The 12,366-nt window shown below is 46.4% G+C and overlaps 4 protein-coding genes across 4 annotated transcripts; 2 read left to right on the top strand and 2 right to left on the bottom strand.

The window, feature by feature from the left end:
- Window positions 1-1,387: 1,387 nt before the first annotated feature.
- N7525_001988 (uncharacterized protein) lies at window positions 1,388-1,675 on the top strand (the record flags this gene model as incomplete). Its single annotated transcript, XM_061212130.1, has 2 exons — window positions 1,388-1,477; window positions 1,538-1,675. 2 exons carry the CDS (start codon window positions 1,388-1,390, stop codon window positions 1,673-1,675), a joined length of 228 nt encoding a protein of 75 aa, XP_061071356.1.
- Window positions 1,676-3,573: 1,898 nt separating this feature from the next.
- N7525_001987 (uncharacterized protein) lies at window positions 3,574-4,674 on the top strand (the record flags this gene model as incomplete). The annotated part of the gene is made up of 3 exons (XM_061212129.1): window positions 3,574-3,750; window positions 3,818-4,321; window positions 4,558-4,674. Coding segments are annotated over 3 exons (798 nt in total), but the record flags the coding sequence as incomplete, so codon positions are not given.
- A 39-nt stretch (window positions 4,675-4,713) lies between these two features.
- On the bottom strand, window positions 4,714-9,460 carry N7525_001986 (uncharacterized protein; the record flags this gene model as incomplete). Its single annotated transcript, XM_061212128.1, has 3 exons — window positions 4,714-6,789; window positions 6,903-8,972; window positions 9,038-9,460. The coding sequence occupies 3 exons, from the start codon at window positions 9,458-9,460 to the stop codon at window positions 4,714-4,716; spliced, it is 4,569 nt and encodes a 1,522-aa protein (XP_061071354.1).
- Window positions 9,461-10,154: 694 nt separating this feature from the next.
- Window positions 10,155-11,523, bottom strand: N7525_001985 (uncharacterized protein; the record flags this gene model as incomplete). The annotated part of the gene is given in 7 exon segments (XM_061212127.1): window positions 10,155-10,421; window positions 10,439-10,538; window positions 10,614-10,756; window positions 10,807-10,914; window positions 10,943-11,028; window positions 11,134-11,233; window positions 11,350-11,523. The coding sequence occupies 7 exon segments, from the start codon at window positions 11,521-11,523 to the stop codon at window positions 10,155-10,157; spliced, it is 978 nt and encodes a 325-aa protein (XP_061071353.1).
- Window positions 11,524-12,366: the final 843 nt, after the last annotated feature.

The following is a 12,366-nucleotide window of genomic DNA, read 5'->3' as shown; positions in this document are numbered from 1 at the left end:
TAAGATTTGCTACCAAGGTTGATAGCATAGGATTAGAATACTATATAATATATATATATTTTATTTTATATCCCCTAGGCTTCTTGACTAGTGAGAAAATTGATATTATTTGTGTACGGTGTTTTAGGTACCTTTTATATAGTGTTGCCATATAAAAGATACTTAATTGTGAGAATCGGTGAAATACTGAGAATCGGTGAAATACTGGGGCCCACCAACTACGGGTAGTGTGTTGGTGGGCTTGTCACGATTACATGGCTAGTTTTATCTATAAAAATCAAACAACATCGATAAGAATGGGTAGAATAACGGGGAGAACAAATTCAATTGACAGTGAGAACTAGTGAGTCTAGCCTAGATAAAACATAGGATCTATACAAATTTCATTCATCTATGCAGTTTGCAAGCAAGTTTGATAGACTTAAGACCAGCAAACGCACAGCCCTAAAATTTCATTCAACCACCTATTCTTCACCAAGACAGCAAAATATCACATCAATTGAGCTAAAAAAGGGCCTTGTTCTCAGGTGGAATGGGCAAAAACAAAAAGTTATTTGATAAGAGTGGGATTCGAACCCACGCCCCTTTCGAGACCAGGAAACTATTGCTAGTTGTGGAGTTAAGGTATACCTTAACCTGGCGCCTTGGACCAACTCGGCCATCTTACCAATTGGTTGGGAAACAGACAGAAGTATGGCTACATGAAAGTAACTCCAGTCCCAGTTGCCATAATGACATAGAAGTAACCAAAAATGGACTGTATGAATTGGCATGCAAACTTGGAAGTGTCTAACAATCAGTAATATTTGGGTATCGAAAAATATCCCTATGTATTCATGGGCACCCTTTTCATCTGATAGTAGCGCAGACTGAGTTATCGCAGCCAGTGGAGGAGGTCGACAGAATTGTGACCCTCTCTATTATCCTTCCTGCATCAAACCGCGAACGGTGTTAGGTTGAAGAATCCCACTTGAAGGAGTCGAGATCACTCACTCATTTCAAGAACGTCAGATTGGGCTCCGAACTCCAAGGTCCGACGTTTGGGATGCGATAAGAAGATGTTAACAGTCAGAACAGAGTCAAGAAAAAAAAGGGGATCCTACGTAGGATACAATCCTTTAACATTTGGATACCAACGGTTACAAGTTTGATATTGTTTTCGGAGTTCAAGGGTCCAAAGTGAACAAAAGAGAGACACATCTAGGAAGAGGGCCGAAACAGGATGCCACCACATCAAGCCAATCGATAACGGCAATTTAGGGTACCTTAGGGCGAGAGAAATGGTGCTAGGGTGATGCCTACTTCTTTATTCCCTGGATTGTAGATTTTGGAGATCATTCTCTCTTTCAGCTTTTAACCGTCTTCCTCTAGTAATGCCAATGGCAGAATGCCTCCAAGCAGCGAGACAGACTCCCTATTAGTCTCAAACCCAGCCCGAGCACTGGCTCGGAAATCAAAGAAATCCCTCATCCTAGTCGTGTGTTCCATTTTCAGACTATCGACTGATTTTGGAATTTTTATGTTAAATGCGCCGCAGACAGCTGTCTTTGAAGAGATCGCCTGCCGGAATTACCAGGTTGGTATCCATCAGGCTGGCGCTGGGAACGCAATCTTGGACCCAGGAATTGGAATTGCTTTGCTGGATCCAAACGCTCGCAAATCTGAGGCTGTGTAGGGAGAATTGGCTATCGTGATAGGGTACAAGGATACCTTCGATGTCATCCCTGGTAGCTTGCCCTAATACCTGTACCTCTACCACATGTATGCTGATATTAATAATGATTTAGGTCTCCTGCTGTCGCTTCTATATGTAATCCTTTCAGATTACTGGGGACGGAAGCCGGTCCTGTGCCTTTGCCTACTAGGCCTTATTCTGGGCAAATTCTGGGTGATAATAGTCTGTGAGTTGGTCATACACTTGACGGCTTTCATCTTTTTCTCATTTATTTATAGGCATACGGTCAAATTACATCCCTCTGCGGATGGTCTGGTTATCATCACTATCAACTCCACGCCAAAGGGGGGTTGGGTATGGTGTTCTCTGCTGCGAACTGGTCGGTTGGACAGAGGCAATTGCTTGCCTCTTGTGAAGACAAGTGTCCTTTTGATCTCGGATGAGGCCACAAGCAAGTAATGATATGTCCAGACATTGTTCTATCGATTTATGAAATTTTCTGGATTTTCATTGCGATGGAAGCTAATAGTTTTCTTGTGTTAGCGTCGATTGGGAAGCGGAGGTGACTATGCAGGATATTATCGAGAAGGAATTCCCCGAGCAAACTATCATCGCAGTTGCGCACCGGTTTTGTTATATTAATTGGTTCGACCGGGTTATGTTGCTCAAACACAGGGAATTTGTGGAGTGCGATAGTGCCGAAGCTTTACTATAGAGAGATTCGGACTTGCGAAAGCTATATTTGGATTTCCAGCAGCCGCCCACTAGTGGAGACACCTCTAGTTGAAAGGTTGAGACTTTGTATTTACCGATGGTGGTCATCTGTTGACATCTCCCGAGGCTAGGATAATCACCACCAGGAACGGGCCCGACGCAGGGTCCGATATTTGTTGACGTAAGAATGGGGCCTAGAATCTTGCCACGTTTGAAGCAAAGCAAGACGTCCACTACAACGGCGTAGGGAGATATGCCTCCACCTAATCTATGCCCGGTTCCAAGATTTGGTTGAGTTTAAAAAGAGGGGAACCTTGGAACCTGTTACCCCACCATGTGGGGATACCGTAGTGATATATACCTAGGTAGCAGTATGGTCAATATTACTACTCCACCTGCATGGCATCCAACTATATGGTAGTAGTTCCGAGGTTCCCCTAGAAGTAGCCCAGCCTTGGAAGGAACCTTGGAAACATCCCCCGATGTGAAAGATCCGGAGGGCGATATTTGCGGTTGTCTATAGAATACACCCATTCAACCAATACCCTTCCACCTAAGCAACCATCCTCATCATATCATCAATGATGGATATGTACATATTCTTGGCTTATGGGCTCCACTTATATTTCTTTCGCAACACAGATTATCTCCGCATAACCCCTCTTCCCGACATCGAAGTTCGCAACCTTGGAGGATTTTGTGTATAAAAGGAGCTCAGCGGACCCTTAACGATTAGTTTCACGATTTACTCTGTCAAGCCCACTTGATCTCTTTATTTCTACTTCATTTTCTCAAATTTCATTTTCTTTTTTTATATTTGCAGCGAAGATTTAAATAAACCACAAAGGTCCGAAATATGACAGTGGAACATAATCACCTCACGAAATGCCAGTTGCCTCCGAGCATTCTACAATGTACGTTTGTTCTACATTAATTCCGCCAGCAGAATCCTACACAGTGTCTCACTAGCAGTGAATTCGCCCAGATCTTCCAATCGCTAGGAGCAAAGTAGTCGATGCCACTCAACACGGTCAATCGCATTACGGACGCACTGCACGGTTAACAATCCAACTTCCGTCGGGACTACTTACGAGTTATTTTCTTAAGGTAGGGAAAAAGAGCACCATACAACGACCCTAGCGACAAACTATTCCCCAAGAACAAACTTCTAAACAACTCAGTAGATCCTAGAAGGAGAACTCGGAATGATCACCTGCCGAGGCGAGTATGAGTCCCTCAAGTCAATTTACTCGGTGTGCGCACATACCCCAGCACCAGTTGGATGGGGCAGATACACCGAAGACAATATCGACTATTCCTTTCTCCTCGTCGAGTTCTTGGCCTTCCAGAAGCAGGTAAGCGTCCAATTGTCGCGAATATTTTTCCCCTCTACTATTCGTTCAAATAAATAATGGCTTTCTTTTCTAGCCTGCGGATGCAAAGAACCTTGCCGCTTCCCTAGCAGAGCTTCATCTCAAATCCCAATCCCCAACTGGCAAATTTGGGTTCCATGTGCCCACCTGCCATACTCGCAATGTCCAGGCTGTCGATCTTTGGACGGATTCGTGGTGTGAACTCTTCTCTAGCCATCTTTCGCGCATTATCTCCCACGCCCAGACCGCCTTCATGTGGCCTGAATTTGACCATCTTGGAAAACTAGTTCTTTCCAAGGTCGTCCCTGCTCTTCTTTTGCCGTTGCAGACGGATGGGCGGTCGATTAAACCGTGCCTTGTCCACGGGGATTGCTGGGATGGAAATACCGCGACTGGAGAAGACGGTCGTGCCTTTTTTTTTGATGTTGCCTCTTTTTATGCACACAATGAATACGATCTAGGGAATTGGAGGGCTCCTAGACATGCTGTTAGTGATCCGGCATATACGGATGCCTACAAAGCATTGATTCCCGTATCTGAACCAGGTCTGTACTCTACCGTAAGTATGCACTACAAGAAGGGGACAAAATGCATTAACACAGTATTTGCTTTAATCTCTCAAGTCGAGGATTGGAATAGCAGAAACCTACTTTACTCCTTGACATGGAATATATGTAATGCATTGTTTGTGCCTCACTCCACGCAAAAACCACAGTAAGGCTATCCTCGCAGTATCAGGAATGTTGCTAGCAACGGACTGGCTAATTTCAATTTTATTTTAACAGGGTGTTCAAGGACATGATAATCCTCTGCGAGAGGGTTTGTCCGGATGATCTTGATAATCTGCTCTCTGCCCGGGACAAGGCGAAAGCGATCATGACTGATCCCTCGATAATTGATCGCGAGGACTGAACTATTCCATACTGAAACTGAAGATGAGGACCCAAATAGCTAACCAAGCCTGGAAGTCAAGCTACCTTTTCTGGACCCATCAACATTGCGGTGGGGTGTGAATTCAAGACCTCGCTTGATAACCACAAGTTCATTTAGTTTGACAAAGATAATCTCACCAGTGCGTCCAATATCCAGTAGCAACTTATCCGCGGGAATTATCCAGTCATTAGGAATGAAGAAATGTCTTATAACAGGCTCCTCCCTCTTTTCCAGATTGATGGAGCACACCCAGCGGTCAGTGTCGAGGTAGACTAAACGTTGATCAAGCGCCCCAATAAGCGCTTCGACTCTTGAGGACACGGCACCAAAGCTGTGTACGGGGGATTGCATCGTCCTATCTGAACTGAAGACTCTAAAATCCCATACATGTATCTCTGGCTGAGAGGACTGAGTAGGCGAGGTGTCTTTCGTTATTGTCGCGAAGAAATGAGGATGATGGAGAGCAGCCACACGATCGATCACCGTCGAGGGTTGGAGTAGATTATCCGGAGAAACAGTGTTGAGGCATTCCAGAGAGGTCCAGTTGTACGCCATTGCTCCAGTGGGCGTCACAAGAAGTAGATTATCGGGATGTGCGGAACTCTGAATCCAAAATCTTTTGCCTTTGCCTTTGTTGCGGATTAGAGGACCCTTATCCCTAGAGTCAGTCAGATCCCAAAGAGTATCTTCTGATTCGGTGGCTACAAGAAGCCGGGACTTTTTGCTACAGACAAGCAGTTGCTGTATGATTTCTTCAACGCATAAATTCAGAAAAGGCTTCTGGATATCCCATCCCGATCGTGGTCGTCGCGTAACTCTCATGCTCACTACGTGGCTGCAGCATGTGCAGGTGAGAATGCCCTCGTCGAAGTGGAGGAACTTTATAGAAATCCCGGGAGTTAGTACAAACAGTTGCTGACTCCGGAGCTCAGAGGCAAAGTCGTAGACAACCACGGATCCATCCTCCTTTCCACAGAAGACAATTGAAGCCGATGGGACGCAGACAATGGACGTGATGCCTACAGCTTCCCGAATCTGGTAGTCTATCTCTTGAGGGTTAGTTGAGGCGGACACCGTGTCACTGTTTATATCGTCGATATCTTGTCTCTGCAACACCGCGGGGTCCCAGATCCGGCATTGGCGGGTCCGAACGTCGAGGAGTCGACTGCTGTCTGAAGTGAAAGCGAGGGCTTCGGATCCAAATGGGTCCCCATTGAACTTTAGCTGGTATATCATTTTGAGTGTCTCCATATCGTGCAGCCGAATCGTGCCCCGTGAGTCGGCAGTTGCTAATGTGCGGCCGTCTGGGGAGCACGCCAGCGCCTGAGCATTCACCCCCCTTAGAACGCCTCGAACGCCACCCGACGTGGTATCATACACCACGGCATCTCCATCTGAGTAGGTCGCAACGAGGACACTTGCGTCGATAGCAGGGCTGAAGGCGACCTTCCAAACTGTTGTGCTTCCGTTGCTTCTTTTCAGCGGCTCATATAGAGACCCGGACTCCTTTTCGTATATATCATGGATTCGTTCCAGCTCAAAGTCCCACAAAATAAGGTACTCCCCTTTATACATGATTGCCAGGAGCTTTTGGTGAGGACAGAACTCTGCGCCTAGAGGTTGCCTGAACTGTATATCACGATTCTCAGAATCATGTGTCCAATTAATCGGCTCGTCCAGGGTGATCCCACCGTTTTGGATATCCCAGGAAACCAGCTGGTTGTTCCTCAATGCACCAAGCAGAAAACAGTCATTTTCTGTAAATGTCAGGGCGATGCACATCGCTGAGATTTGGAGCGTGCAGATCTTAGTCCAGGAGTCCAGATTCCACACAGACACCGATTCTATACCGGTCGAGGCGAGATAGTTTCCGCTCTTCCCAAATGCCAATTTCAATACGGCCCCTTGTTGGCAGAGAATATTGCATTCCTGGCATGTGGTAATGTCGTAAATTATGATTTGCCCCTCCGCCATGCCCATGGCCATGTACTTATTTGATACCGCCACGCTCATCAGCCGCGCCGATTTGGAATACGAGATGGTGGACATGCAGTCATGCCAAGTATGCAAGACAAGCCATGCACAGATAATCCCCTAGGCGACGAGCCAAATAGTCGCCGCACAGTCGAATCGCGGGGACAAAACGGAGGGACGAGGTGGTGGATTGACCATGGGTAGAGAGAAAGTTGGTGACCAAATCTAGTCACGAGATGAACAATATCATTTCCCCACTCTTGGATGAGGCGAAGATTTTTCTTCAGACCCATTGGGGATACATGCTGCGAGCGCCGTGCCAACATATTGTCGATGGCCTTCCCAGCATGGAACACCAACTGCAGCTCTCCATGCCTGGCAAGATATTCAATCCAGCTCAGAATATTGGGTGACATGAGAAATTTCGCCAAGGCCACAAAAATATCCTCGTCCGTCGACCTGGCCAGAGTTAAATGTTTGAACATAAACTTGCATGCATAATCTGCGAACGGGGACTTCTTCTCGGCTTCTGTGAAGAGGCTCAGCGTTCTTGAACGAGAGGCTTTCATCTCGGTGCTGGAGAGATACTGAAGACACGCCAGAGTAAGTCGCCTGTGCGCACTTGGCTTTTCAATTTTAAACTCCGCGACAATATTCTGACGTAGAAGAAAATCTCGCGCTGTCAAATGAATTAACCGGACCGTTTTCTGGCTATCAACGTAGGCGATGTTGCGACAACATGTGTTGATGGAGCGCTCAAAATCGTGGATGCTGTCATTGATGTCGAGCTCGATGGCCCGATGTATTTCATCTATCGACAGTGGCCGAAATGAGCATGCTGTCCAGGTAAGGATGGTCTTCGCCAAATCCTTCCCGAACCGAGCGTCGGCCATATCCATGAGAATTTTGACGTAAAGATTATCCATGCTGTCGGAACTGCTTGCTAGGACTCTACGGATATCGGCGGATGTATTTGCCTGCTGAAGTTCCTTCAGCACTAGGTCAACCCAGAGGAAGCACCCGTTAGACATGTCGGCAACGTCATCCACCATAGCCTTTTTTTCATCGGCGTTTCTTGAAGGCAGTGAATCAGTATGGGCGTGCAGGAGAAGCGATATATCCTTTTTTGTGTCGCGCTCTTCGATAACCTCCGATACGACCTCAATTGTCTGATTGGTGAAACCCATGGTTGGCATCGGATATCGAGAAGTCACCAAGATCGACAACGGCCAGAGCTTTTGGGCCTTTTCCAAGAAAGATAGGAGTTCGGAGCCTGCTTTGCACTCATCCAGAGCGTCGATGACCCAGTATTGCTGCTTCATGAGGGGAACTTTGAGTAGACCGCGCAGATAAAGTGTCTGCCAAACAGGGTTATGGTCCGCCTTGTTGATCATTGCATCCTGCCAGGTCGCCGCGACGTCTAGTATGGCCGACAGCATGTCGGCGTGTAATTGGGCCATCTGCCTTGCCAAAGATCTTAAGAAAGAATTTATGGTGACTTTTGATTTGTCCTCTTGCTTGAAGAAGAAAAAACAGCAATCTTGGCCCAAGATCCTCAGATGGTTAATGATGTGACTAGCCAAAACGCTCTTCCCTGCACCCGGTCGTCCTCGCAGCCAGAGTACTTGGGAATAAGAAGAATCCAGCCATCGCTCAAATGAGGGTTTTCGTAAGAACCAATCACACGAGCCTGGAACCCGAGTGTCATCTTTGCTCATCAAGTCTCCTTCTGGGGCTTCGGAGAAACCGAGGAATGTATTCAAGGCCTCTAACCGATCCCCTTTTACCCGCTGACCCTGAGATATTTCGGAGTCCCTTTTGCTCTCAATGTATGCTGCGAGCGAGTTTCGAACTGCGAGGTAGGAGGGATCCTTGGTGGAAGCAAAACGGGCGACATCTCGGTGATTCGCATTGAGATACATCTTTCTTTCGTTGACATAGTTCATTACTGCCGAGGTTTTGTCTACAATAAGCCCTCGTCCAAACACGTAGTTCATCGGCTTGTTTTCGTAAAATGAGGAAAGTTGCAGGTTACCACAAAGGTGAGGGAATTTTTCGTTGATCGATTCTAGTGCCGGCGATCCCGGAAAGAGGTCCTGTACGAATGGCCGGGTCCCTGAAACCACCTGTAAGAGTCGATCCAGGGTCTGTGCAAGATCGGATCCTTGATGTGGTGTCGCGAGGAAAAAGATGGCACAGATTCTGCGAACAAGCGGCTTCATTTCCTCACTATCATGGGCAAAAATGAATGCCTCCTTGATGACCAGTCCACCCATGCTGTGGCCAACCAAGATCAATGGTGCCTGAATAATGTCGAGCGGTTAGATAATTAAATCAGTGGCTTCAAAATGCGTCCAAATATACCTACCTTACTATCTCTTGGGATGACTGGTGAATCATGTATAGAGTACACCAGGGATCGCGCAAAGTCCGGGATATTGAGAACCGATGCCTGCGAAATGGCAGATGCATAGCCAAATGTATGGATACGAACATCCTGGAAAGCTTGATCCTTGGGGAGCCATTCTTGAGGCCAGAACAATGATGGATCTCCGTTCTTGGTCCACGTGCTTTGGGAGCCCCCGTTGACTCCATGGACAAATACCAAGTCGGCCACTATGTCATCAGGAGGGTTGTACACGGTGGTGAGACCGATTGGACCCTTAGCACCAGACTCTTGATCAGACCGGTCCGTAATGGTATCTTTGCGGGTGAGGGTCCGAGTGATAAGAGTCCTGGTAGTGGCGATGGACGCGAGGGATTTGCGTCTTTCTCCATATTCTGATCCCATGTCATTCAATTGATACTTGTGGGTGACGGTGTTTGAGATAGAAGGCTGGATGTTTTGTATTTCCCTGTGAGCGTAATTGGGACCAGTAATTCCGAGTCTCCTATGATTTTTGACATTTGTCTCTTATTTTCATCCTGCACAAAACCCATTCAGGGCAAGCTTGATATCCTGCTCCTCATCCTGCTAGCATGTCATTTGACGCCACAAATCTGCCACGTCACGGTAACCCGCAAAACTGGACCTACCTTATGCAATCAAGTTTGAGCTCACGCCGAAACATTGAGTAGCTCAATGATCGTAATCCAATCTACTTCAGATGAGAATAATCCGATGATCTAATTCCTTTCCAAATAGGGAGTAAGCATAACGGAATAGAATCTCCAAATTCAAATGTAGGGGAAAACGTGTTTCATCTGCCATGTTGGCGACCGTTAGCGCCGCTAACTGGCCAACTAACGCAGTGTGACGGAACCAGTGTGACGAGCGTGCATATGTGGGATCCCTGTCGGCTGTAAACAGAAATAAAATATAGAACACCACAGCGATTATTATGTTGACGTGAGTTATAAAAGGAAAAACGTCAATCCTAAGAACCTCATCGCTAGTAAAAGAAAACAAAATCAGACCCCATTTCTGATACTGCCCCTCCAATTGAATCTCCCCAGGAGGCCATCCAAAATATAGTATATATAACTCAAATGCTATCTTGTATAGAATGCATCTCATACTCTTCTTCCTCCACCCACCACTCCCGCGTCTGGTGGATAATCAGACGTCGTGAGTGCTGGCTATCCTGCGACTGCCGGGAAATAGTCAGATCAGCTTCATCCCTCCCTCCTCGATTTGTTGAGTAGACGTGGGATTGATTGGTCGATGCGCTATTCGTGGAATACGAATTTTGGCCCTTTCCGTTTGTGAAATAACAAACGGTTTTAGGCATGGCACTGTAGATACCATAATACTGGAGTGAAGAAGAACGGCGGTCACAATGATTGTATCAGATAGATGCAAAGGTGCGTCGGGATGGAAAAGTGACTGGGTGAGGTAGTTTTGGCGAAGTATGATCAAGATGACAACCCTGAATATCGCGGGTAATGATTAGTTGTGGCAGTTCTTCTTCATTGAATTTACCTCTGCGATATCAGACACTCACGGAGCCCTCGTCCCAAATGCGAAAACTACTACCCATTTTTGCTTCCACCGCATCTGAACTCCCCATACTAGTAAAATACACAGCGCGAAGGTAAGGATTTCCGTAGTAACGTCGAAGACAGTGACCATTTTCCACGCAACTCCCTAATCTCACTTGTCAGTAGGGAGGACAAACGTAAACAAGTATAACTCACGGTACTGCTACAATGTTGGGCCATAGTAAATTGGTATCGCGGGAAGCAGCTGAGGGCAACCGTAAGAATCGAAGCAAGCATCCACGCCGTCACCATTCCCAGAAGAATCTTGGAACAGAGCAAGTAGCTTCCTTACCGGCCGAGTTGTTTGAGAAGTAAATATATGGAAATCTTGGCTGCGCCGTGTCCAGCCAGAAATAGAAGGTTCGCTGCGTAGACATTCTGAATGACATCCGTCAGTATCCTTGTATTTAACCTCTCTTATTTGTTTTCGAGCGGCATTGAAAGACGAGTTTGGGGGCTCGGGGGAAGGGAAGGCGACCTTACCAGCACGTGTTAAGTTCGACCGTGAGCTTTCGTCCTCTGATCGGCCTAGACCATGGGAAATTGCATCCATGATTGTTCCGACATGGGCGATGGCCATTACCTAGAAAATCAAACCCGATCAATTTCAGAGATATGTCACAAGATTCAAAGGGTGGTGGGGTTAGGGGGAAAAAGAGGAAAGGCTGGAAGAGGAGATAATCACCAACGAAGACTTACACTACCGGCAAACACTACCACATCATCAATCTTGACCGGTCCATTGATTGCAAGACGCATATACAGTCTAATCAGACTCACCATGATCATCCACGTCATAAACAGTGTTTCAACGATGACAATCAAGCCACTTCGATTTGTCGCAGAGACTGCATAGGGGGAGACGGACTCCATAAGGGCTTAGGTCGAGACAGGCCAGATGTGACGGGGACTAGAAAGTAGAGAAAGCAGAGTTTTCGCGATGTGTCATGGTTATAGTTTTGGAGAAATACTAGGGCCATATTCGCGGATGAATGAATCGTAGGATCAAATGAATGACAGGGGTCCTGGAAGACTTGATATATCGAACATATAATCATCTCCTGTAATAGCCTTGGAATTTTCCAACCTTGGAAGGTTGTGTACGGTGTACGTAAGTAGACCCTACATATGATCTTATCGTATTAATCTATCTTTTTAAGCTGCTTATTACAACATATTAATTAATTTTGGAGTTATACAACCTATACTGCGTCTAAATCTCCTATTTTCAAATCACCCCCCATGTACCAAATAGAAAGGCCTATTCTCAATCAATACGCAAACGAGATAATATGTACTTAGTGGGTTGATCTGAATGTGAATTCAGGAAAATCAATCGAAGACCTAAAATATCTAGGGTTAAAGAAGGCATGTGCTCACCGGGCATGGGCGGGTTATATTATCTCGGCGCCATACGGTTGCGAAGATCAGCATAAGCTTGGCAAACCCCCCTATGTATATATGATCCTCTTACTCCGTACAATAACGGAATAGAAGCTCTAGATGGCTTAGGGTAGCGTATTGTGGGGCGGGATCTCCAGACTTGGCCCAGGCCATTGTTCGCATACAACATATGTACAAATACTACTTATGTACTTGATTTCCTCTGCCACTTCTAGCACCCCAGATCTGCTCACTGAGCATGCTCTGATCCGCTCACTAAGTCTGAGCTGAGGTGAGCGGCCTACGTAAGCTGTATCAATAAAATATAACACG

Source organism: Penicillium rubens (assembly GCF_028828025.1).
Source record: "Penicillium rubens strain IBT 27055 chromosome Unknown utg000001l_segment0_segment0, whole genome shotgun sequence".
Classification (NCBI taxonomy): domain Eukaryota; kingdom Fungi; phylum Ascomycota; class Eurotiomycetes; order Eurotiales; family Aspergillaceae; genus Penicillium; species Penicillium rubens.
The sequence above is the reverse complement of the archived record's forward strand: the minus strand, read 5'-3'. Positions and strand labels throughout refer to the sequence as shown.